At 39.7% G+C, this 27317-nt stretch overlaps 1 protein-coding gene across 1 annotated transcript; it reads right to left on the bottom strand.

The window, feature by feature from the left end:
• Window positions 1-3148: 3148 nt before the first annotated feature.
• Window positions 3149-27174, bottom strand: MDH1 (malate dehydrogenase 1). Its single transcript, XM_061432774.1, has 9 exons — window positions 27084-27174; window positions 22170-22268; window positions 21145-21241; window positions 18156-18331; window positions 15767-15889; window positions 5293-5469; window positions 4724-4837; window positions 4061-4150; window positions 3149-3487 (listed from the first exon to the last, which is right to left on the bottom strand). Exons 1-9 carry the CDS (start codon window positions 27084-27086, stop codon window positions 3362-3364), a joined length of 1005 nt encoding a protein of 334 aa, XP_061288758.1. The 5' UTR covers window positions 27087-27174; the 3' UTR covers window positions 3149-3361.
• Between the last annotated feature and the right edge of the window lie 143 nt (window positions 27175-27317).

Genomic DNA, 27317 nt, shown 5'->3' with positions numbered 1-27317 from the left:
TGCTTTTGAAGTGTGGTGTTGGAGAAGACTCTTGAGAGTCCCTTGGACTGCAAGGAGATCCCACCAGTCCATTCTAAAGGAGATCAGCACTGGGTGTTCTTTGGCAGGAATAATGCTGAAGCTGAAACTCCAGTACTTTGGCCATCTCATGTAGAGTTGACTCATTGGAAAAGACTCTGATGCTGGGAGGGATTGGGGGCAGGAGGATAAGGGGAAGACAGAGGATGAGATGGCTGAATGGCATCACTGACTTGATGGATGTGAGTTTGAGTGAACTCTGGGGGATGGTGATGGACAGGGAGGCCTGGCGTGCGGCAATTCATGGGGTCGCAAAGAGTCGGACATGACTGAGTGACTGAACTGAACTGAAGGCCTTTATTTATTTATTCAGATTTTAACTTTTCTGCAGTTTTTGAATCCAACTTCATTGGTTTAAAATGTACTGTCTTTTGCCCTATACTCACTCATGTGAATTTCCTCAAATTCTAGTAAAATGCTTATGAAAGGCATGGGCTTTTCACAAATTATCACGCTTCTTAAGGGCACAATTTCCTGGGCCTGGACCCTGTCCAGGAAGAGAGGAGGCAATAAAATGCTTTCTTAGTTAAGGTGACAGAAGTGAAATCATAATGGATAATATTTCACAAGGTGAATCAATGAAACACAAAGCTATGCTTCAGTAGCATAGTTGTTGAGAAACTACTTATTTCTATAGAAGGATCTCTCAATCTCCCAGCTCTCTCTCAAATGTACTATTATTTCATTTATGTTTATGTCATCCCTGATTCTAAGAAGTTGGGTGAGGTTAATTTACATTATCAAGTAATAGGCCAGTGTATAAAAATGAATGATAAAATAGAGGTGAACACTATTGAATAAATTTAACTCTGTACTTTATCTTTCAGTTGTGTCTCCTGGCTTGTATAACTTTTATAGTCACATGCTTACTTCGTATAGCATGTTTTTATTTCTACCTGAAGTCCTTTGTGCTTCCACTTCATTGCCTTTTTAAAAAAGATTTATTTTTTAATTGTCTTTGGCTGCTCTGGGTCTTCGTTGCTGCACCTGGGTTCTCTTTGGTTGTGGTGAGCAGGGGCTACCCAGTGTGCTGGTTTCTCTGGTTGCCGAGCATGGGCTTTAGGGCACACCAGCCTCAGTAGATGCACCTCCTTGGCTCTAGTGCACAGGCTCAGTAGTCGTGGTGTAGGGGCTCAGTTGCCCCATGGCAAACGGGATCTTCCCAGACCAGGGACGGAACCCATGGCCCCTGCATTGGCAGGCGGATTCTTCACTACTAAACCACCAGGGAAGCCCTCATTGCTCTTTTTTTTTTTTTTAAATTTTATTTTTAAACTTTACAATATTGTATTAGTTTTGCCAAATATCAAAATGAATCCGCCACAGGTATACATGTGTTCCCCATCCTGAACCCTCCTCCCTCCCCATACCATCCCTCTGGGTCGTCCCAGTGCACTAGCCCCAAGCATCCAGTATCGTGCATCGAACCTGGACTGGCAACTCGTTTCATACATGATATTATACATATTTCAATGCCATTCTCCCAAATCTTCCCACCCTCTCCCTCTCCAACAGAGTCCATAAGACTGTTCTATACATCAGTGTCTCTTTTGCTGTCTCATACACAGGGTTATTGTTACCATCTTTCTAAATTCCATATATATGCGTTAATATACTGTATTGATGTTTTTCTTTCTGGCTTACTTCACTCTGTATAATAGGCTCCAGTTTCATCCACCTCATTAGAACTGATTCAAATGTATTCTTTTTAATGGCTGAGTAATACTCCATTGTGTATATGTACCATAGCTTTCTTATCCATTCATCTGCTGATGGACATCTAGGTTGCTTCCATGTCCTGGCTATTATAAACAGTGCTGCGATAAACATTGGGGTACACGTGTCTCTTTCCCTTCTGGTTTCCTCAGTGTGTATGCCCAGCAGTGGGATTGCTGGATTAAAGGTACGTCTGACTCATTTGTGGAGGAGCCGGAGCACACTTTTTTCCCTTCCTCCTCAGCCTCTATTCTTCCTCTGGTACCCTTTATGGTAAGATTTTAACAAGGAGTAGCTGGTAAAGAAATGTTTGCAGAGTCCTAGTTCCAGTGTCACAAGAAGAGAACAGAAGGGTGTGTTTGGAAATGAAAATAATTTAATAACTGATACACATTTGTGCTTTTCTAAAATTTTAAAAATTTTCTATGAAAATTTTTATACATCTAATTAATAGCAATTCTAAAAGCTTTTTTACTTACTTGCTTTCTTTTCTACATATGAAATGAGATAAATAACAAACCCAGTCATGTATTTGGGCACCCATGAAGAGCACTGTAGTAAGCCCTGAGAGATGTATGATATTGAGTATCTTTTATGTACAGAGTTAACAACAAAGATGAAATGATAGTTGTTTCCTGTCCTCAAGAATTTTGGAAAAAGAAAAGGCTAGTTTTTTCGAAAAGGAGTATGTTTCTAGTAATAAGCTTAGATTGAGCATATTTTTGCTAGTATAAAGTTCTGTGCCATTTACCAGTTATGAAGTGTAAATGAATCCTTGTCTGCTATAGAATACCTCAAGGGACAGCTTATGATCTTTCTTTTCTGTCATGAGAATGATTGTTCCACCCTTACCAATGGCATTAAACTTAACAGAATATTACCTGCATTCTATTTAACAGCTAATGTTACCTGCAGTCTATTTAACAGCTAATGTTAAAACCAAATTATCCACAAAGCATAAATTAAGATTTAAAAAAATATGTTTAACTGCCTAATGTAGGTAATGTTTAAAATTATATTCTGGGGACTTCCCTGGTGGTCTAGTGGTTGAGGCTCTGTGCTTGCACTGCAGGGGGTACTGGTTCACTCCCTGGGAGGGGAAATGAGATCCCATACATGGTGTGGCCAAAAAGAAAAGACTGACTTAAAATTATATTCCAAAACAGATTGGTTATGAGGTGGGATTTTCCTATTCTATTTAAATATGAGAGAATTGTGCTTTACTTTGTAACATTTTCTATCTTTACACCCTTTAAAAAAAAAAAAAATCATAACTCTCTTAGGCAAGCTGGGAAACATGCACATTTGTTTTCTGAATAGAAACAAAATATCTAGAATTAGAGTCCAAGTCATCTTCACTTGAATATATATTTATTTTAGAATGCGACACTAACAGCATGATGATAAACTGTCACAAACTTGTACCAAGAAGCACACAATCTTTAAAGTGTGTTGTTTTTCACAAGTAATTTAAATATGGCATTATTATTATTTTGTACTAGAGTCAAAGACGACATTTAGATTCTTCAGCTTTGGGGTATTTAGTAACATCGAAATGATTGTCTAGTCAGGCAGAGGCAAGAAATTCAAATGCAGTTTCTTTCTCTTCTGCCAGTTCCTTTGCAGTAAGATCCATCTTCTCACGTGAGAAGTCATTAATAGGGAGACCTTCAACAACTTTCCAGGTCTTATCCTGTTTGAAAATAAATGCAAATTAAGAGATTTATGATTAAACCAGAAGTTGTTCCAGCAAGCAACAACTTAGTTTGAACTTAATTTAGAGGAGTATGTTTTAAAATGTGAATCTAAAGAAGCAAATCAAAATCCAGATCTTAATTAACAGATAATTCTGATAAAAACTCAACATCTGATTTTGAAACTGACTAAATCTAGAAAAAACATCTTTAAATGAGGTTTTAATTAGCAAATATAAAAAACTATTGACTTCAATATAGTTGTAATACAGAGCGACAATACTGAGAACCGTTGTTTCATTTAGAAGTAAGAGAATATTTATAGATACCCAATATGAGAGCCATAGTAACAAAAAGTGTCTAGTTGGGAGAGTTGAAACTTGCTTTCCAGATTAATTTCAATCTTTTAGTGACCTGAAGTTGTGCTTCACATGATTTTAAAGCTGAGAAAAATGTCTAATTTAGTAAAGGAACAACTTTCTAGACTAAAATATACCACTGTTAATAAAAACACACAACTGGTTTTCCATTAGGGGACAGAGGGTTAAAAAAAATAACCCACAATACCTTACCTTGATTGTAACGGGGAACGAGTAAAGCAGATCATCAGGAATACCATAGGAGTTGCCATCCGAGATAATGCCCATGGACACAAACTCTCCCTGAAAAGAAGTAACAGTCAGTGTTTTATATTCACATGGTGATAAAGAATTCCTTTTCATAACCAAAGGACACATAAACTAACAAAATTATACCAGGTGATAGGTTCTTATTGATACTCTGTGCATAAGTTCATTACTGTATAAAGAATCATCATCAGGTACTTAGACAAAAGGGCAACTTCCATGGTTGCTATCTCAGTCCACTCTTCCAATCTATGTGTGAAGTAAGCCAGAGAAACATAACCCTCATTTTATAAACATGGAAGCTGGTGGCCCAATATAGGTTTTAAGAAGAAAAATAAAGCCACCTCTTACTATGTTAGGTGCTTTCCACATTTCATCTCATTGACCTTATAACCCTGTGAGTTAAATGCCATGTAAGAGATGACAAAACTGCTCAGAGAGGCTAAGCAACTTTCCCAAGGTTCCTCACCTAGTCAGTAGCTAAGCTGGGATATGAACCTAACTGGCCTGACTGCAAGGCCACATGTCTTTTTGTTTGTTTGATTTTTTACATTATAGCAGCAGAGGAAAAAATAAAAGAGTGGCCTGTGGAAGTCACTGAGTCCTCACCTCTGGGGTTCCAAACCAGATGTCTCTGACGTGGTCACAGATGGCCTTTGCAGCCGACATTGCACTGGACAGTTTTCGTGCCTTGATGACGGCAGCACCGCGCTGCTGCACAGTCTGGGTGGGCAGGCAGAGATAGCAGGGTTATTCCTGGGGTGAAAGGCTGAAACTACAGCTTACTGTGTCCCCTCCAAAATCACACAACTACCCCGTGGTGGCCTTATTAATCTCTTTCACTTAAAGCACCAGTCTTTCTGAAAAGGGACAACTAAAGACCCACACAGAAAGCTGACCACACTTTATATGAAGAAATGGATCTCTATAAGATAGCTGGATGACTGGAAGGTATTTAATTTTTTCCCACTTTATCAATCTTGACAGCCACACAATAGATCAGATTGGATTATGACTGCTTCAGTATGACTCCCAAAGAATATACACACTCATCAAAGGCCTGCTGTCTTTGGGTTTCCTCCTGCCACCCACTGGGGGGAGACTCAGGTCAGTAATGTGTGTCTCTCTCAAGAGTTCTTGATGCTTGGCTGTGAAGAGATCTCCTGGATTTTTCTCACCGTGATGAATTCTCCCTTGAGCCAGCTGTCATCTTTCAGAGCTTCGTAAACACCAACTTCCTTTCCTTGCAGTTTCACTTTGGCATGGTTGACATCTGGATACTGAGTTGAGGAATGGTTTCCCCAGATGATGACATTCTTTACATCATCAGAAGTCACTCCAAGTTTAAGAGCAATCTAGTTCAACAAAAAACAAATACGTTACTTAGACAAATTTTTTTGTTTTAAATTTCAAATTGTGATCTATTTGACAAATGTACTTAAGATAAAAACCTCTGAAACTTTAAGAGAACACAAGACTTATATTGATTTGTAAAAAAACAACAACAAAACAAACAAAAACCCCCTCCCCCCAAAGATTTTACTGTTTGGTAAGTTTCCCAAAAGAACTTAATAGTAGAGAAAGTATCTAAATACCTGATTGGTCAGAAACGCTTAGGTGACATCTCCAAGTATTAACAACAAAACAAAGGCCATATTTATGTATTCAAGCAATATTAAACTTTCGTGTTTTATATTTGATTAAGCTACTACACAAATAAGTCATCCATAAACTGGAAGATGATCCTTACTTTTAAGCATTCTACTTCAATACTGTACCCTATAATGTTTAAGGCTCTTCCTCTTTACTACTAGGAATTCACTCTTAGTAGTAAAGATGCTGTGAAGGTTGTTGAAATGACAAGAATGCATTTAGAGTATTACACATAAACTTGGTTGATAAAGCAGTGGCAAGGTTTGAGAGATTTACTTACAGTTTTGAAATCAGTTCTACTCAGGGTAAAATGCTATCACACAGCATTGTATGCTATACAGAAATTTTTTGCAAAAGGAAGATTTCATTGTTATCTTATTTTAAGAAACTGCCACAGTCACCCGAACCGTTAGCAACCACCACGCTGATCAATCAGCAGCCATCAACATGAAGGCAAGACCCCTCAACCAGCAAAAATATTATGACCTGCTGAAGGCTCAGATGATGGTTAGCTTTTTTTTTTTTAGCAACAAGGCCTTTTTTGAATTAAGATATGTATATATTGTATGTATATTTTTTTAGACATAATGTTTTTGCATACTTAACACACTACATACAAATAAAACTTATATGTACTAGGAAGCCAAACAATTAATTGGCTGGCTTTATTCCTATATTTTACTTAGAAAGTGAAAGCGCTCAGTCATGTCCAACTCTTTGCGACCCCATAGACTATACAGTCCATGGAATTCTCCAGGCCAGAATACTGGAGTGGGTAGCTGTTCCCTTCTCCACGGGATCTTTCCAACCCAGGGATTGAACCCAGGTGTCCCACATTGCAGGTGGATTCTTTATCAGCTGAGCCACCTGGGAAGCCCAAGAATACTGGAGTGGGTAGCCTATCTCTTCTCCAGCAGACTTCCTGCCCCCAGGAATCAAACCAGGGTCTCCTGCATTGCAAGGCGATTCTTTACCAGCTGAGCTACTGTCCTCAAGCAGCATTGTTATATAATCCTTGAAAGTGAGTGAAGTCACTCAGTCGTGTCAGACTCTTTGCGACCCTATAGACTGTAGCCTACCAGGCTCATCCGTCCATGGGATTTTCCAGGCAAGAGTACCGGAGTGGGTTGTCATTTCCTTCTCCAGGGGATCTTCCCGACCCAAGGATCAAACAAGGGTCTGCCACAGTGCAGGCAGACACTTTACCCTCTGCACCACCAGGGAAGTCCTCAGGAAGCTGAGCTTCTAGGGAATTCTAATACTTGCTTTCCTGTAATTTCTTTCTAATTAGATAGCAGAATTTATAAGGATTTTAAAAGAGAAAGGTTTTAGAAAAAAATTTAAAAGCTGATGTGTTAGGGTTACATTGTGATTTTTCTTTCCTTTACATTGCAATAAGAACGAGAGGGGAAAAAAATAGTTGTGCCAGAATCCACAGCTTTTGCATACACAGATAATAGCAGCACCGCATCAAAGCTCTGGTTGTGTGTTCACCATATAGCAAAGAGAATACAGCCTGATATTTTAGCCCCAAACTCGAAACAACTCAAAAGTCCTTCAAGAATGGTTAAACAAAGCATGGCTGTTAGCATAACTGACACCATCTTGGGCCCTTATAGTTTCTCCTATCCTTTAAAACTGACCTGAGAAGTCAATCACATCTAGGGCTTTGTAGTTTATATTATACGGTTTAATAAACATTAGGATCAGGTAGCCAGCCTCTCTGCTCTGCTGGTCTCTAATGATGAAAACCTCCCTTGACATTCCTGGCATCCACGATACCAGTTATCTGTTCATAAATCTTAATTCAGAAATGTCCTGTTTCAAAGCACCTATACTCATACCCAAGGGTAACTACTAAATTGTCCCTGTGGCTCCTCTGTGGTATGGTGTGCAGCTGCAAATGTTTCTGGGTCATTGTATCCCTGATTCCAATCCCACCCTGTGAGTAAGTTACCCTATAATAAACTGATTCATTGGTTATATGGAGCTGCCTGCCTTGCTTTTGGTCTCAAGATGCCTTCTCAGTTTGGTGGGCACTTTTCATTCCTTCTGTCTTCTAACACAAACTGTAGTACATTCATATAATTAAATACATAAATGGAGTAACAATAAAAAGGAATGAACTACGGATACACGTAACAACTTGAATGGCTATTAAAAGCATTAAACTGAATCAAAAAAGGTTACTTACTGCAGGATTCTATTTTTAAAACATTCTTAAAATGACAAAAGCATAGAGTTGGAGAACAGATAAATGGTTGTCAGAGTTTAGGAAATGAGAGGGACTGTGTAACAATAGGAGTTCTTTGTGGGTTATGGTACAGTTTGTGGTTATAGCAATCTAATATATAATTGGATGACACAGGACCATTCATAAAGACATAAAAACTGTAGAAATCTGAGTAAACCTATTTAACAGTGTTGTGTGTAGTTTAGTCGGTTTCCTAGTTTTGATAATGCTCTATGTTATGTTAAATGTCATCACTGGGGGAGGAGGGTGGTGGGTACATGGGGTTCTCTGTACTATTTCTGCAACTTCTTCTAAGTCTAATTATTCCAAAATAAAAAGTAAAAAAATGACAGCCAACCAACCAAAATGGTAAAAATGAAAAAAGCCATTACCTAAAATGTTTGCAATGCCTTGACTCATCTTCATGCTAATTTATTCAGTTAAGGAAGAAGCAAGTTGTGCTTACTTTCACTGACCCTTATAAGTTGAGACTTATTTTTTGAGTCCTAAAATAGATTTTAAAAATAACTTAAAATTTTGTTTTTGACATTTAAAATCACTTCTGATCTAATCCCTACTTTATTTAGAGTTCTGCAAAAATTAGGACTATTAACTACCATATCAGTCTTCACAAGTTAGTTGGGTGGTTGGTTTCTGGGGTACCAGGCTACTGATCTGCTTAGTGGTTGGGGCAGAGTGATGTGCTATGCAATGAGTACCATTTTCTGTGTGTGCCATGGCCTGAAGGGACTTGCAAAGAACTATTCTTACTTATATTTAGCTGGCATCATTGAGAAAAAGGAAAATTATACTGGGACAAGTGAGCCAAGATGTATATTATCAAGAATTTAGAAATCCTAACTCTGCTGAATGTCAACTCCAAAGTACAGTGAGGACAAATTGCCTGCAGGCCTCTCCTTCCTACAGGAGGCTCTCCTGACTTCCTGTGTCCTGTTTGCCCATTTCCTCTTGTTATTCAGATCTCTTGAGCTAATCGGCTTCTCTCTGGATAGCAAAGGCCAGTACTTTGCACCCAGCATGTGATTTCTGAATATCAGGCATGTCAGAGCTAAACTACCATATACCAGGATAAGCAGCTCCTTGCTCCTTCAGACATTTTCATGCCTGTCACACAGACCTGTTGAACAGCTTTTGATTCATTCTCCAGCTCTAGTTAAATTTCTTTAACTAGTATTTAGTTCTGTGATACTACCTAACCAGTTTCATTGACAAATTACCTTGCCAGCCAGCAGACAACATACGTAGCTCTGGTTTGCAAATACACAGGGGAATTTTGCAGGTGATAAACAGTCACTAGGCAGCGAGGCACTCTGATTTCTAAAACAAATTATGTAAGACTAGAATTCTTGCCTGGAAAATCCTATGGACGGAGGAGCCTGGTAGGCTGCAGTCCATGGGGTCGCTAAGAGTTGGACACGACTGAGCGACTTCACTTTCACGCATTAGAGAAGGAAATGGCAACCCACTCCAGTGTTCTTGCCTGGAGAATCCCAGGGACGGGGAAGCCTGGTAGGCTGCTGTCTATAGGGTCGCACAGAGTCGGACACGACTGAAGCGACTTAGCAGCAGCAGCAGCAGCATGATTCATGCAGGGAGAAGGCAATGGCAACCCACTCCGGTACTCTTGCCTGGAAATCCCAGGGACGGAGGAGCCTGATGGGCTGCAGTCCATGGGGTTGCTAAGAGTGGGACACGACTGCGTGACTTTACTTTCACTTTTCCTTTCATGCACTGGGGAAGGAAATGGCAACCCACTCTAGTGTTCTTGCCTGGAGAATCCCAGGGCTGGGGGAGCCTGGTGGGCTGCTGTCTATGGGGTCGCACAGAGTTGGACACGACCGAAGCAACTGAGCAGCAGCAACAGTATTCATTCATGTTAAGAAAAATTAATCTTTGGGTCTGTTACTTTTCTCACTGGATTAACAGCCTCTGCAGGAGCAAGAAACAGCTCCTTCAAAAACTTCCTAACAGCTGTCACTGTGCCAGACCAGCATGCTGAAACATGGGCCAAAGTTTGTGGCTTTCTTCCCTCTTTCCTCACTCAGACTTTCACCCCGCAAGGAAAACTGTTGCAGGCACTGGGACAAAGCATCCTTCTGCTGTGCATCTGAAAGCAGTTTTCCAATGCCTGCCTCCACTAAGGCCTCAGGTCAAACAGCACAGGTGGAAATTTGTTGGTGTTGTCATCATTCTACTGTCTTCTCCCTGTTGCAACGCAGTGAATCACCATCTGGTAATCCAAAGTCCACAGATGCAACACCTGTGGTACCACCTTTTCTTTCATAACTGCTCTGGGTGTGCATGTGAAGTTGCTTCAGTCATGTCTGACTTTTTGTGATCCGCTGGACTGTGGCCCATCAGGCTCTTCTGCCCGTGGGATTCTCCAGGCAAGAATACTGGAGTGACTTGCCATGCCCTCCTCCAGAGATATTCCTGACCCAGGGATCGAAACCTTGTCTCTTTCATGTCCTGCATTGGCAGGTGGGTTCTTTACCACTAGCACCCGCTGGGAAGCCCCATAACTGCTCTACAGTACCCCAATCTCCAGCCTCCAGTCATTCAAACCAACTCCCAGTTCTTCCCAGCCACTGAATGCTGGCTAAATAATAAGATAAAAGAACCAGCCCACAGCCCAAAGCCTCTCAGGAAATATTTGTAATTTTAGCTTGTTATCCAAATACTTTCTAAATTGAGATATTTCTGAAGTGTGACTTCTCAAAATTTAGTTATATATCTCTTCATCATCATCATCAGTAATAATTACAGTAGCCAACCTTTACTGAGTTTTTACTATGTGACAGGCATCAAGATAAGGTCTTAACATAGATCTTATCTCATTTAGTGCATGTTAACTACCATCTGAGATAGATAACAATTATTATCCCATTTTACAGCTTGAATACACTTTCTCAGGGTCACAGAGCTAGTGAATGGACTTAAGTCACTTGATCGCATTCCCAGGTGAAGCTACTGGTAAAGAACCTCCCTGCCAATACAGGAGATGTTAAGAGACACGGGTTTGATCCCTGGATCAGGAAGATCCCCTGGAGAAGGGGATGGCAATCCACTCCAGTATTCTTGCCTAGAGAATCCCATGGTCAGAGGAGCTTGATGGGCTACAGTCCACAGGGTCCCAAAGAGTCAGACAGAACTGAAGTGACTTAGCATGCATGCACCATACCATTATGTAAGAACACATGAGGGTGTAGAGTTAGGCAGACCCTTTTACTGACTAGCTGTGTGACTTTGAGCAGGTCCCCTGACCTTTTTAGGCTTCAGAATTCTTATCTGTTTAACAGGAGATAGTAACATATCTCATATGGTTACTATAAGAAATAAATGACAAATTAAATGTAAAACATTCAGTTTAGTGTAGAAACTAAAACCCAGAGCTGAAAGACTATCAGCTCTCAGTTTAAAGCAGTGGTTTGTTAGCCAGACAGTAATAAGGAAGGTATGCGGTTAAACCAGAGTTTGTCATATTTTGCAGAAGCAGAATCCTTAAGAGAAATTGTAACATGCACTGGACAAGCTTGAGTTAAGAACTAGACTGTGAATTTCAGAAAGCTTCTGTTCTAAGGAGACTGGGAGAAAGGTGAACTAAGGCCTCCTAGGTCTTCATGTGGAAACAAAGAATAGATCTCAGTAATTAATGATTTCAAAAAGAACAAAGAATGCAAGAACAAAAAACTGTTATTAGGCAAGAGAAGTAACCATAGCAAACGTAACAAATCAGTTGTAAAGACTCCTTGTTCTGTCCTGTTTCAAAGGTAAAGATCAACCAAAAGCACATTCTTGAGCTGTTTTGTAGCATCCAAAACCCCTTAAGCACTCAGTCACCAGATTAACTGGAGCCTAAGGAATGAGACTTTGCTGACCCTTGTGATTTCACTCAATAGGTACCTGGATTTTGTCAACCTAGAGTGAACTTTGCCTCATTTTAATGCTAAAACCTCTACCCCAAGGACTGCTATTTTTCAACATGCAAGTCATGTATGTTTGAGCGTGCTGTACTATGCAAGTGGATCTAGAACCCCAGCTTTACATGGAAGATTATACTCACTCATGAATAAGCATATTGTTGTTGTTTAGTGGCTAAATCCTGTCCTACTCTTTGTGACCCCCCCATGGCCTGTAGCACATCAGACTTTCCTGTCCTTCACTATCTCTCAGAGTTTGCTCAAACTCTTGTCCATTGAGTAAGTGATGCTATCCATCTCATACTCTATCGCCCCCTTCTCCTGTCCTCAATCTTTCCCAGCATCAGGGTCTTTTCCAATGAGTTGGCTATTCACATTAGGTGGCCAAAGTATTGGAGCTGCAGCTTCAGCATCAGTCTTTCCGGTGAATATTCAGGGTTGATTTCCTTTAGGATTGACTGGTTTGATCTCCTTGCAGTCCAAGGAACTCTCAGGTCTTCTCCAGCACCACAATTCAGAAGCATTAATTCTCCAGTGCTCAGCTTTCTTTATGTTCTAACTCTCGGATCCGTACAAGACTACTGGAAAAACCATAGCCTTTACTATACAGACCTTTGTGGGCAAAGTGTTGTCTCTACTTTTTAACACACTGTCAAGGTTTGTCACAGCTTTTCCTCCCAGGAGCAAGTGTCTTTTAATTTCCTGGCTGTAGTCACTGTCCACAGTGATTTTAGAGCCCAAGAAAATAAAATCTGCCACTATTTCCACTTTTTCTGCATCTGTTTGCCATGAAGTGATAGGGCCAGATGCCAAGATCTTAGTTTTTTGAATGTTTTAAGTCAGCTTTTCCACTCTCCTTTCACCCTCATCAAGAGGCTCTTTAATTCCTCTTCCTTTCTGCCATAAGGGTGGTGTAATCTGAATATCTGAGGTTATTGATATCTTTCCCTGAAATCTTGATTCCAGCTTGTGCTTCATGCAGCCCAGCATTTCACATGATGCATTTTTACTCTGCATATAAATAAGCAGGGTGACAATATACAGCCTTGACGTGCCCAATTTGGAACAGTCCATGGTTCCATGTCAGGTTGTAACTGTTGCTTCTTGACCTGCATATAGGTTTTGCAGGAGGAAGGTAAGGTGGTCTGGTATTCCCATCTCTTTCAGAATTTTCCACAGTTTGTGGTGATCCACACAGTCAAAGGCTTTAGCGTAGTCAATGAAGCAGAAGTAGATGTTCTTCTGGAATACTCTAGCTTTCTCTATGATACAACAGATGCTGGCAATTTGACCTCTGGTTCCTCTGTCTTTTCAAAATCCAGCAAGTACATCTGGAAGTTCTTGGTTCACATACTGTTGAAGCCTAGTTTGAAGGATTTTGAGCATTACTCTGCTAGCATGTGAAATGAATGCAACTGTGCGGTAGTTTGAACATTCTTGGCATTACCTTTCTTTGGGGTTGGAATGAAAACTGACCTTTTCCAGTCCTGTGGCCACTGCTGAGATTTCCAAATTTGCTGGCATATTGAGTGCAGCACTTTCACAGCATCATTTTTTAGGATTTGAAATAGCTCAGCTGAAATTCCATCACCTCCACTAGCTCTGCCCATAGTGATGCTTCCTAAGGCCTACATGACTTCACACTCCAGGAGTCTGGCACTAGGGGAGTGATCATACCATCATGGTTATCTGGGTCATTAAGATCGTTTTTGTACAGTTCTTCTGTGTATTCTTGCCACCTCTTCTTAATATCTTCTGTTTCTGTTAGGTCCATACCATTTCTGTCCTTTATTATGCCCATCTTTGCATGAAATATTCCCTTGGTATCTCTAATTTTCTTGAAGAGATCTCTAGTCTTTCCCATTCTGTTGTTTTCCCTCTATTTCTTTGCCTTGCTGACTTAAAATAGGCTTTCTTATCTCTCCTTGATATTCTCTGGAATTCTGCATTCAGATGGGTATATCTTTCTTTTTCTCCTCTGCCTTAAGCTTCTCTTTTATTCTCAGCTATTTGTAAGGCTTCCTCAGACAGCCATTTTTCCTTTTTGCATTTCTTTTTCTTGGGGATGGTCTTGATCACCGCCTCCTGCACAATGTTAGGAACCTCCATCCATAGTTTTTCAGGCATTCTGTTCATCAGATCTAATTCCATGAATCTATTAGTCTCTTCCACTGTATAATCGTAAGGGATTTGATTTAGGTCATACCTGAATGGCCTAGTGGTTTTCCCTACATTCTTCAGTTTAAGTCTGAATTTGGCAATAAGGAGTTCATGATCTGAGCCATAGTTAGCTCCCAGTCTTGCTTTTGCTGACTGTATAGAGCTTTTCCATCTTTGGCTACAAAGAATATAATCAATCTTATTGTGGTATTGACTATCTGGTGATGTCTATGTGTAGTTGTCTCTTATGCTGTTGAAAGAGGGTGCTTGCTATGACCAGCACATTCTCCTGGAAAACTCTGTCAGCCTTTGCCCTGCTTCACATTTTATACTCCAAGGCCAAATTTGCCTGTTACTCTTGGTATCTTCTAGACTTCTTACTTTTGCATTCCAGTTCCCTATGATGAAAAGGACATCTTGTTTTGGTTTTAGTTCTAGAAGGTCTTGTAGGTCTTCACAGTACCATTCAACTTCAGCTTCTTTAGCATTAGTGACTGGGGCATAGACTTGGATTACTGTGATACTGAATGGTTTGCCTTGGAAACGAACCAAGATCATCCTGTTGTTTTTGAGATTGCGCCCAAGTACTGCATTTTGGACTCTTGACTATGAGGGCTACTCCATTTCTTCTAAGGGATTCTTGCCCACTATTAGTTATAGTTCACTGATAACTAAAATGTCGATGTTCACTCCTGCCATCTTGTTTGACCACTTCCAATTTACCTTGATTCATGGACCATCAGAGGGCAGATAGAATGAAAACCACAATCACAGAAAACTAACCAAGCAGATTACATGGACCACAACCTTGCCTAACTCAATGAAACTATGAGCCAGGGCGTGTAGGGCCACCCAAGATGGACAGGTCATGGTAGAGACTTCTGACAAAATATGATTCACTGGAGAAGGCAGTGGCAAACCACTCAGCATTCTTGCCTTGAGAACCCTATGAACAGTATGAAAAGCAAAAAGAAAAAAATATGATACTGAAAGATGAACTCCTGCCTCCAGCTGTACCCCCTGCCACCCAGGCGTTAGGTGTCCAATATGCTACTGGAGAAGAGTGGAGAAATAGCTCCAGAAGGAATGAAGAGGCTGAGCCACAGTGGAAATAATGCCCAGTTGTGGATGCATCTGGTAAAGTCTGATGCTATAAAGAACACTATTGCATAGGAACATGGAATGTTAGGTCCATGAATCAAGGTAAATTGGAAGTAGAATATGAGAAGGCTATAAAAATGAAAATGAAATTAAATATAAAATTTAAATCAATTTGATTGCTTATCTGAGTGAAAAAAGCAGAACCACATGAAACACACAAAACTCAAACCTTTGTTTTTATAATTTCCTATGTACCTGACAAAAATAATTGTGTACCATTATGTGAATTATCTACACTAATGACTAATTTTTAACCACTGTACTAAGAGGACATTAGCAGTGACATGTGATTAAAGTAAGGAAATGGAATATAATGGTGAAAATTAAGTACAAAGTTCAGCTGCCCGAAGAGATTAGATTTAAAGATGTCCTAATAAACTGGAATAGCTACCTACTAAAACAAAACAAGAAAAAAAGTACAAACTAAGATTCAGTTACTTTAAAAGTGAGAAAAAAGGTTTAAAGTTGAACATTTATTAAGATTTGAAAATGCATCTTTCTTACCTGAGCTTTAGCTCGGTTGTGATCCAAACGAGTCAAGCAACTGAAGTTCTCCTTGGGGATGGATGGTGCCGACTTGGAGGCAGTCAGGCAGTTGGTATTGGCTGGATTTCCCACCACAATAACCTAGGATGTACAGGAGGCACAGCAGAGCTTCAGACCGTACACTGATTTAAGTAAACCAACTTATCAATAGGATATGACTGATGTAACATGCGGCCTTTTAATCAAGTCTGTGTGAGCTAAATATGTATAGTTATTACCCCAGTTTCTAGATTCTAGGAGGTTTCTATCCTTCTTTCTAATATATGTTTTTTTCCTCTTGTTAGAATTCGATGTGACTCCTGAAAACATTTACTAAAACCACCATTATAATATACAAGTCATTGTGTTTTCCGTTAAAATAGAGATAGCATTTATTTTCTTGCCATAAAAAACTAGTAACCAAAAGCTCTAACTTAGGGTTCGAGTCAATCATAAAAATTTCCCATCTCATAAAAGTAGCCCAAGAAAGAAATTCTTCTTTAAGGAGTTTACTTTAGGGCAGTGATTTGCCCTTATGAGTGAAAAGTGTTTCTCATTCTTGCCTAATCCTAAGAATTAACTGGGATAGTTGCCAAAATACCAGGTCCCACCCCTTTATACTCGTTGAATCTATCTTTAGGAGAAAGCACTTCAGGCTTTTTTTCTTTTTGAAAGGGGGATACAGTGAATTACAATATAGCATAGCAAAACGAATACATGAATTTTTTTTACAAGTCTTAAAAAGCTTTAATAAAATGATTTTAAAAACTTACTGTAAAATTATATCAAACTTACAGAAAGCTATAAGCATCTTACAAAAGACTAACTCCCACATCCCCTCTACCTAGATTCTCCAATTTGCCCCATCTCTTTCACTTCTGTGCGTGCGTGCGCGCGTGCATATACACACACACACACACACACACACACACACACACACACAGCCCTTAGTCTTTTTTGCGTCTGTTTGTGAGCAAGCTGCAGATATGATACTCCAATATCCCTAGCTACTCCAGTGTAGGTGTGTATTTCCCCCTAGAAAGACACTTTTGGCTGAGATGCAATTAATCTGCAAGTAGCACAATAACTCCAAGCAGCCTTGTAATTTTTTTACTAAGAGACCTGGGGACTTCTCCATTTATTTCTATTATTTTCTGTTAATGATTACAGAAAATAAAAGTTAACTACTTGAAATAAAGTCTGCACAGAGCAGAAATTCAGGTGTCTATGAAGTATTATAATATAACATTATAAATGGCAACATTAGAAAATCTTGTAAAATTTTCTTTTAGCTTTCTTTGAATTCAGGATTGGGAGAAAGAAGTGTATTAAAATCAGTAAATCCTCTAACCAGCAAAACTTTTTGCCGTGACAGTTAATTAAGTTCTAGGTAGGTAGGTAGTAGTGTTAGTCATTTAGTCGTGTCCAACTGTTTGGGATCCCATAGACAGTAGCCCACCAGGCTCCTCTATCCATGGGATTCTCCAGGCAAGAATACTGGAGTGGATTGCCATTCTCTTCTCCATAAGATCTCCCTGACCCAGAGATCGAACCCGGGACTCCCGTGTTGCAGGCAGATTCTTTACTGTTTGAGCTACAGGGAAGACCTTCAGGTGTCGCTGGTGGTTCAGCTGGTAAAGAATCTGCCTGCAATACGGGAGACCTGGGTTCAATCCCTGGGTTGGGAAGATCCTCTGGAGAAGGGAACAGCTACCCACTCTAGCATTCTGGCTGGAGAATTCCATGAACTGTATAGCCCATGGGGTCACAGAGTCTGACACGACTGAGTAACTTTCAGTCCCTTAAGTTCTAGGTAACCGATACTTAATTGGTAAAAGGAGGCTTTCTGTAACAGTAAGATAAATTTAAAACCAAATAGGTTGAACACCCAGAAGTCATAACTGACTCAACTCCTCAAGAGACAAGTATATCAAAATTCCTCTGGATTGAGAAAATCTGAGCACTCAGAAGCCACCACTTCCTGTCACTGAGAACAAACACAGCTTACAGCCATCTTCCTTCACAACCACACACAAATCCAAATGTCTGAATAAAAAGTCCTGTATAGCTAAAAGAGCACCAGAAGGTTCTGTGCCTTTTCTACAGGTTTAGAAACTAATATTAAATCTCCATGTCATAGTCACAGGCAAAATATTTTTGAGCCCCTCAGAATATAGATTTCTACACTATATGAACAAAGTCCAGAAAGGGAGGACTAATCGAGCAAAACCCTAAACCTGTATTTACTGACCATTGCACAGAACTGGGGAAAAAAAGAAAGCAAATTATCTCATTTTTACTTAAATGCTGAAAGTAGAAGTTTCAAATGCTGATAATGAAAAACCGTGTAAAATACTCTGTTGGTCACCTTAACTGACTTCTTGGCATATTTGTCCAAGGCTGCACCCTGGCATTTGAAGATTTTCACATTTGCTTTGAGTAAATCTTTCCTCTCCATGCCATCCCTTCTTGGCATGGAGCCCACAAGAATGGCCACATCCAGGTCTTTGAAGGCAATCTCTTCTTTATCTGTTGCGATGACATCTGTGAACATGGCAATAAATATGCAGAGCTACTTAAACACGGAAGTCTGAGGTTTTTTCATACTGAATCTACCCAGTAACTCTTCCATTTTGCAGCAAATGTTTACTTTTACAAATCACAGTGATCAAAGTTTAAAGGGCCTAAGAAAAGAAAGGCAATATATTAATTCAACAACCATAACATAAGCATAAATGTCAATACATTTATTTTGCTTATCTTAATTTCAAAACTCTGTAGCTTTCATCTTTTATTATGATGCAAGGTATAATACTGGAGAAGGCAATGGCACCCCACTCCAGTACTCTTGCCTGGAAAGTCCCATGGACGGAGGAGCCTGGAGGGCTGCAGTCCATGGGGGTCGCTGAGGGTCGGACACGACTTCACTTTCACTTTTCACTTTCATGCATTGGAGAAGGAAATGGCAACCCACTCCAGTGTTCTTGCCTAGAGAACCCTAGGGATGGGGCATCCTGGTGGGCTGCCACCTATGGGGTCGCACAGGGTCAGACACGACTGAAGTGACTCAGCAGCAGCAAGGTATAATATACTTTTCAAAGCAACATTAATTATTCACATTAATTACCACTGATAACACAAAAGAGAAGCTAACTCACCTAACCTTTAAGTTACAATTACTTTAAGTTTTAAGCTATCACCCAAATTAAAATCATGCTTCTTGAGGACTTTTTTTCTGTAAGGAGTAACATTGAAAGATTTATTTTGTCACAATTAATTTTAACATTTTATGTGCTGTGTTGTGCTTAGTTGCTCAGTTGTGTCCAACTCTTTGTGGCCCATGGACTGTAGCCCGCCAGGCTCCTCTGTTCATGGGCATTCTCCAGGCAAGAATACTGAAGGGGTTCCCATGCTCTCCTCCAGGGGATCTTCCCAACCCAGGTATTGAACCCAGGTCTCCCACATTGCAGGGATATTTAAGCCACCAGGGAAACCCAAACATTTTATAGATGAAGACAATGAAATTTAAAGAGATTAATTAGCTACATGTCAAAGAGGAGTGGGACTGTCATTCAAGTCCAGACTGGTTCAGAGTTCAACCACTATGCTGCAGTCCAACAAAATATATGCCACTTAATATTTTTTGATTAAAGAACATACAGTTGACCCTTGAACAACATAGGTTTGAACTGTGCATGTCCAGCTTATATGTGGATTTTTTTTTCCCATAGTAAATACTACAGTATGGTACAGTCTGAGGTTGGGTGGACCCGCAGATACAGAGGAAGTGTAAACAGAGGGCCAACTATAAATTATACTTGAATTTTCCACTGCTGGGAAGATTGGCACCCCTAAGCCCTGAGTTGTTAAAGCATCAGCTGTATATCATGGATCTCTTTTGCTGACTGTATTAAAAAGGCCATGACCAACGCTATAGACTGGATGTATTCCCATAAAATTATATGTTGAAACCTAATTCCCAGTGTGATGGTATTAGGAAGTAGGGCCTTTGGGAAAAGATTAGGTCATGGGCGGAGAAGCCCTCACGAATAAGATTAGTGCCTTATAAAGGAGGCTCAGAGAGCTCCCTCACCCCTTTTGCCATGTGATGACACAGTGAGATGTCTGTCTATAAAGCAGGAATTGGGCTCTCACCAGACATCCAAGCTATTGGCTTTTTGATTACTGACTTCCCAACCTCCAGAACCATTAGAAATAATTTGTTGTTTATAAACCTATAAACTCTACGGCATTTTTGTTATAGCAGCCCCAAAATAATAAGACAATCAGAATATAGTGCTGTCACTGATAAATGTTTAGATCAGAAACTTGTGTCAATCAGGCTGCTGCTGCTGCTGTTGCTAAGTCTCTTCAGTCATGTCTGACTCTGTGCGACCCCACAGACGGCAGCCCACTAGGCTCTGCCGCCCCTGGGATTCTCCAGGCAAGAACACTGGAGTGGGTTGCCATTTTCTTCTCCAATGCATGAAAGTGAAAAGTGAAAGTGAAGTCGCTCAGCTGTGTCCGACTCTAGCGACCCCATGAACTGCAGCCTCCCAGGCTCCTCCGTCCATGGGATTTTCCAGGCAAGAGTACTGGAGTGGGGTGCCATTGCCTTCTCTGCAATCAGGCTGCTGTAAGTCCCGAAATAAATATACGTAAGAGCACCAGTTGGAGAAAAAAAAATAATCCATCTTCTTCCCAGTCATGCAGCCTTATCTACTGAACCTTTATATTCATAGCTGACCAAGGTCAAGCTGACTGTAACCTGGGTACACAAGAGGCAGCAGAGGGAACTCAGCAGAGAAGGGAATAAAAAGAAAAAAGCAACATAGGAAGCTGATTTGGAAACAGTGGGTGAGGAAAAAGAACAGCTTGGACAGGGTAATGCATTCTCTTATATAACTTTGCAATCAAATGACTCAGGTGGCAGAGCAGCCCTTCCAGTGATTGTTTATTGAACAGACACATGAATTCTGAGCATGGTTTCTCTTGGGAGTCTATATATTTTTGATTTGTGCAAGTTCTTTGAGAGTATTATTCTTACCCTCCCTTTCCCAAAAAAGATAATAATGAAGGTAGAGCTGAAGAAAAACATTCAAATTAGTTTACAGCTTGACCTAATATTTTAATGAATCTTTCAATCAAATTTAAGACTTCTGTCTTGACATTTGTTAATTATTTATTTATTCATTCTTGGTATATATACATCTTACCAAGTTGTAGTAGTGCAAAAATAAAAAAACTTTCAATGAAATAATTTCTAATTGAAAGGCCAGTTAATAAAGCTCTAAAATCCACTGTTTTAAAGATATAAAATACTATAAAATCCCTTTCTCCTCCACTCCCCAGCTCACCTTTCAGGAGGGGAAGGGCACAGTCTTGCAGCTCCATCAGGACACCATCCAGGACACCCATCATTGGAGTGATATCCAACAGCACGAGAATGATAGGCTGCCAGATAAACAGCAAGGACAGCATCTGTCAGTGTTGGTTATGTCATTTAGTCACGGAAAAAGTCCTTTCGCAGAGTTTTTGCTAATTGGTGTGTATGTGTGTGTAATTCCCATTAATTAATCATAATTATTTTAAGAAGTCAGGTGTCTTAACAGCAGGCTACTCTACGAAAAAGGAATACTATAAAACCAGCAATAGTTTGCTAACAGACACATTATGAGGAATCACCTTTACTGAATTTTAAAGGAGTACATGGAAGAAATACCAAATTGAAGTGACATGCCACACCATGCTTTTGTTGTTGATGGCTGTGTATCCAATTTTAGTTCATAGAAAGCTAAGCACAGTATCTTGCATGAAGGAAGAACTTGATATCCATGGGTAAGGACAATGGATAGATGATTATCATAGAAAAGGATTTTAGTATACATTAATCAGACCTGCTAGAGTAGAGGGAAGTAGTTTCTTTCTCCAGGGGATCTTCCCGACCCAGGGATGGAACCCAGGTCTCCTCCACTGAAGGCAGATTCTTTACTGACTGAGCTACCAGGGAATAGAGGGTACCTGCTTCAAACTTGGAAACTGATTTGCCTCTTTAACTCTTCTGGGTCTAAAGACCATTTATGAACAAGAAAGTGCTTATTCAGCAACTTTCTCTCCCATAGGAGTCTCCATAAGTTACTGTCATTATGACATTTGTTGGCAGCACCAAGTCAACTTAACAGTACATGGAATAGTTATAATTTGCAAAGCGTTTTCAGTGCCAAGAGGGGTACCTGGAACCTGCCAGATTCCATTTATAGCTGTGTGTCTTGGACATTTATTGGAATTATTCATTCCTTTAAAAATTTATTTGCAAGTAAATAGAAGGTTTTATTGAAAATGTTCTTACTTTTACTTAGGATTTATTGACACTTGCCCCTACCTGGTCTTTACCGAAGACAGATCCATTTCCAATACTGTATAGCAGCGAATATGCAATTTGACCAGCTGCTCCAGTCACAAGGACTCGGATTGGTTCAGACTGTAATGAAAGAGACCCATTAACATCTTATTAAAAAAAGGCTACTCTACCCTAAAGAAGTTCAATATTTTCTCTACAGTAAGACAACCACATACTTTAAAAGCTAATGTAAAATTTTAAAGACCATTCGCATCTGGCTTAGTATAAGATATTCGTTCCAGACTTGTCCCAGTAAACACAGCATGCACAAAGCAACCGAGTGACTTCTGGGACATGTGTCCTTTAGCACATATATGTGGTGTTAGTTAACTCTCCCTGCTATCTTCGATTTACTTACAAAATCTTATCCATCTCTTCTGGATATTTTACCACTAAAAATAGTCCTAACAATTTTGATGTGCATTATATGATGATATGAACCCCAGCGGCTACTAGAACCTTACAAATCCTCTTATGCAAATCCTCCACACCCTTCTGTTCACAAGAACCCTTCACACCAGGAAGAGGAACAGAGGTTAAAACTTTCCATTTACAAAGAACCAGAAAGTTTATTAATCATGATTCAAGTCCTTGGGGGAAGAAAAATGAGTCTATATTTTTTATTTAAGAAGAAAAAAAGAAGAAAAAAGAATTAAAACACATTTTATCTGGATTATAATCTGGATTGTAATAAATTTTAGCATTAAGTAACAAACAACAGTAGCAATGGGTAGTCACAGCTGACAACCTGATACCAAGGGAAAATTAATATTAAAGGGGAGGGAGAGGAAAAAGTACAAAGAACATATAATAGAAGGAAGTCATAGACCTTGGATAAAATCTGAACATATGGCTGAAAAGTATATATATCTAGTTCAAAGTGATGACCCTGAGTTATTAGAAATAAGTTAAATTAACCTCAGAGAATTAAAGGAGAGAAATATTTCTATTAAAAAGAGTTGAACAAAAATCCCTGGAAACTTAAATGGGTACATTTAGATGGAAAAATTCAGTCAAGGGAATTGTTCTTTTCTCGGACAATGCTGGGTAAATGTACTTCCTCTCTGTAAGTGGTAAATGTGTCACCTCATTTGTTACTCACATGAGAGAAGTGACTGAACTGACTGGAGATAGAAGCATTAGGTTTCTTTATATTAAGAATTCCCTCTTCAAGAGGGGTCAGCTCTTAGCAGTTTGGTATCTACAGAAGTCAGACGGGGGGAAAAAAAACCTCTCAGGACAGTGTCAGGTAGAGAAATTAATCTGAACACTGCAGACTATGTATGTGTTTCCTCCTCAGAGATACCCAGAGTGAATGGAGAAAAAGGGAAAAAACTATGGTGTTTCTTCCTGACCTTCTGGGTCTCTTCCCTATACTTTTCACCAACTTCCCCCATGCTTTCATATCTAAATAAACAAAATATGATAACTCCTCAAATAATCCAGTTTAAAACAATACATATTTATGTTCCCAATAGGCTTTAGGTTTATAAAGAACACTATGTGTTATTCTATATATTTATTTTCTATCACACGGCCTTTACACGTTTTAAATTCTGTCATTTCCCTCTCTTTCCTTGAAGTATAGTACATGATAGTAGAAATGACTGCGTCTCCCTCTTTAGAATGCAAGCTCTTTAAGGATAGGGGCTTTGTCTATTTTATTTACTGTTGTATCCCAGCTGCCTAGAACAATGCCTGGCACGTAGTTAGAGCTCATCAAACATTTGCTGAAGGAGTAGGTGGATCTTGTAAAATTACTACCAAAAGCTTTGGAATGTGAAAGAACTGTTTGGAAGCAAACCCAATATGCTTTAAAGAATTATTTTATATATTTGCGCTGAGAAGATTGAAAATAGTGACAATAGTTTCAGGTATGGTTAGCAAAATTATTTAGCTCAGTAGTTCTAATCAGGGTTTTATTACGTACCTCGTACATAATACATGCCAGAGAATCCATTAGTGAACCATATGTAAGAAACAAGAAGATTAGGCAATTTTTTTAAAAGAGGAGGCTAGAGATGCAGTAGAGTGATGAAGAGATGGCTGCTAGAGCCAGACTTTCTGGTTCAAATCTCGATTCCTCAACTCAGCTGTGTGTCCTTAGGCAAGTTACTGTATTGTTTCTCTAAGGTTAAGATAGAGTTAATAGCTACCTAAAAAGGCACTAAGGATTGAGACAGTTAACACACAAAGTAATAAGACTAGTATGTGGCAAGCACTCTAATAATAGGTCTCTGTCACCAGAGATTTTCCCTCTAAGGACTCTTGTAGCTTATGTCTATTTTCTACTACACTGTGGAACTCCTGTGAGAATAGTCTGCCTTTGACTCAAATTTGCACTCCCATATAGCATTCAAAAAGGATATGTTGAATGAAGGAAAGCAAGGGTTAAGAGAAATATGAACACATGCTACTTCAATGAAAGCAACCTAGGATAAGAAATGAGGGTAAAGTGACTACTACTATGACGTATAAAACTTAATCTCCCAGAAAGCAGGTAGATGGTTAGAATAATGCAGTCAATTTTAGGCATTAATTTTAGCTACTAAAAAAAAAAAAAAAAAAAGGTTTCCAAGTATCACAGGCAACTAATAAATAGCCATTAATCCTATCTCAGCAGTTTCCTTCCTGTGTATCACTGAGCAAATTATTTTCACAGGTAGGTAATTCCATCTCATTACAAGTAGTGTGAAGCCTAGTGTCTGAGTCTCTGATGATGAAACAGAAAAGCATGCGCAGTATTTGGTTCTGCCTGCTCTTTGCATCATTGCAGTTGAAAAGCAGGAGGGTGGGAGATGCCCACTGACTTTTCACAATGTTACAGTGCGAAGAGAGGTTACTATTCTTTGCTTAGATATCTGGGCAGTCTGCCAACATTCAAAGAAGGAATGTCTTTGCTCTTAGCAGGGTATTAATGACCTTCCTGCAGATGAGGGCTCTGTCCTGCGCATGTGTTCAAGTCTTTCATTTGTAAAGTTTGAATTTAAGTGTTCCTTCTGTTATTCTACGGAGAGATCCATATATTCCATTTTTACTTTCTTATTTATACATATTTCTGTAATATAAGACACATAAACAGTATTCAGATTCTTTCACAGTTTATTCTTGCTGTCATTCCCAATGGATACAAGGAAAGGATCCCCTCCTTTAAAAAAAAAAACAGAAACACAAAAACTTGATTTTTATCAGCTTACACAAGATGGGTCTTTACTAACGCAGTGATTGTTTACACACCCTCCTGAGAAGGCAAGGCGATTGAGTCATCTGAGAATTTGCTATCAAGTTTCAGCAAACTGACAGGAGGATTCTTCCTCATGGACATTATTTGGTGTTCCAGTGACCTTCCAGGGGTCAGGGCTGCCTTGAGCTACCATGCAGAAAAACAAAGAAAGAATGGGGGCCCAGGATCTTTGTTTGACCTTGGGAAGATCATTTGACCTAACCATATTTTTGAAGATTAGAGGAAATAATTTCCAAATTCCCTTCCAATTCTAGAAATATAATATTCTCATTGTAAAACTGTCAAGTAATATAAATGCTGATATATGAACTTGCATCTTCATCCAGAACTTCAGCAACTAAAAATAAAATTTCAGAATGACTTACCTGTGTAAATGACAAAATATGGTAAAATGGAAAGAGTGTGAGATCCTTGGAGGCAAACCTGTGTGACCTTGAGAAAATCACATTTGCTTTGGGTTTCAGTAAACTCAATTTTAAGATGGTCAAGATGTTTTATAAAAGGTTCCATCCAGTTTTAAAATTATGAAGTCTGAGGTTCTCTGATAATAAGTACCTCTGCTTTCTTGCTAAGGTTATTAGGTCAGAAACCACTGAATCCATCGTTCAAATGACTAATTATGTTATCTGGCAAAATAAGTAGGGAACCTAGGTTTATCACTGAAAATTGGACGCTGTTGCCACTGGCTCCTTTTCAAAGGTGGAAGGAGTTATCCCCTTGCCCTTAAAACATGTCTTTTCAGGTTCTGGAAATGTTCCAATTCCTTCAAATATTTCCCCATTCATTTTAGTATTTTGAAATAATGGAGAAAAACCATTCTCAACTATAAACACGAGTACTGAAGCAATTTCTCTCAGGTTGGTAATCAAATGTCACCTTCAACCATGCTGATTATTCATACGTCAGCGTTCCCTCACCCCCACCCTCTTCCTTTCAACAAAGATATGGAAATCTTGGTGTCCAGATCTTCATGACAAGATGGTTACATTGTGTAACATTTAAAAGTGCTGGTTCTAGAATTCTTAACATACAGATTAGTAAAAAACACCGGCACAAATTATCTGTCTAGGGGCGCCGTCACTGTAACATGTACTGGCACAGAAGGAGATCAATGAACAGGTTTTAAATCACATTTCGTGAAATTAGACATGGCGGAAACACTTCTCCCGAAAAGGCAGGTTGTAATCCCGAGCATCTGGTAAGCACTACCTTTGCATCGAGGGGCTTCTGCTTTCAAAAGCTTTGTGACAAAAGCCCTTAAAAACACTGTGGGCTTAAGAGGAGAAAAGAGGTTAAGGTCCAACACTCCACATTTCAAACCTTATCGGCCTTATCAATCCCCCAGAGAGTGCTTGGGAGAAATCCCCCAGCTTCGTATTTTGTACCCCCAACATGCAGAAAGGCTGAGATCTCGCCTCTCCAAGGACAGTGATTTCTCTAAAGTCCTTCTGAGAACCTCAGCTGGAAATAAACTCTTTGCCAACAACTAACTAGGTCACTGCGACAGTCTCCAGAAGATGAATCGAGACTTTCCAAAGGGCGCGAAGGACAATTCCTTGGACAGCCTTCCGCCAACAGTCCTTCAAGAGCAAGACACGCCACAGAGGGGCACGAAGGCCGTAGATGAGCAGCATGCAGGGGCCCACACTCACCATGATTCGGAAGGGCGCGGACACTTTCTGCACTTGCCGAATCAGCCTCAGACAGTCGGGTCACCTCTATCGTGGAACCGACTCGGAAAAGGCGAGCGGTGTTAGAAAAGAAAAAACTCGGCTCCCGACCGCGGGGCCCTCTGGGAACTGTAGTTTAAGCTGCCCTGATTCCGGTGCAATCTCCAATGCAATTCCTTCAAGTGTTAGAACTACACTTCCCGAGCTCAGAGTTTC

Source organism: Bos javanicus, chromosome 11, assembly GCF_032452875.1.
Source record: "Bos javanicus breed banteng chromosome 11, ARS-OSU_banteng_1.0, whole genome shotgun sequence".
NCBI lineage: Eukaryota > Metazoa > Chordata > Mammalia > Artiodactyla > Bovidae > Bos > Bos javanicus.
The sequence above is the reverse complement of the archived record's forward strand: the minus strand, read 5'-3'. Positions and strand labels throughout refer to the sequence as shown.

Coding starts and splice junctions, on each gene's coding strand:
- MDH1 (XM_061432774.1), bottom strand. Junction 4,838..5,292: donor TCAAGGGAGAATTCATCACG/GTGAGAAAAATC, acceptor CTGCCCACCCAG/ACTGTGCAGCAGCGCGGTGC. Junction 3,488..4,060: donor CGTTCCCCGTTACAATCAAG/GTAAGGTATTGT, acceptor ATTTTCAAACAG/GATAAGACCTGGAAAGTTGT.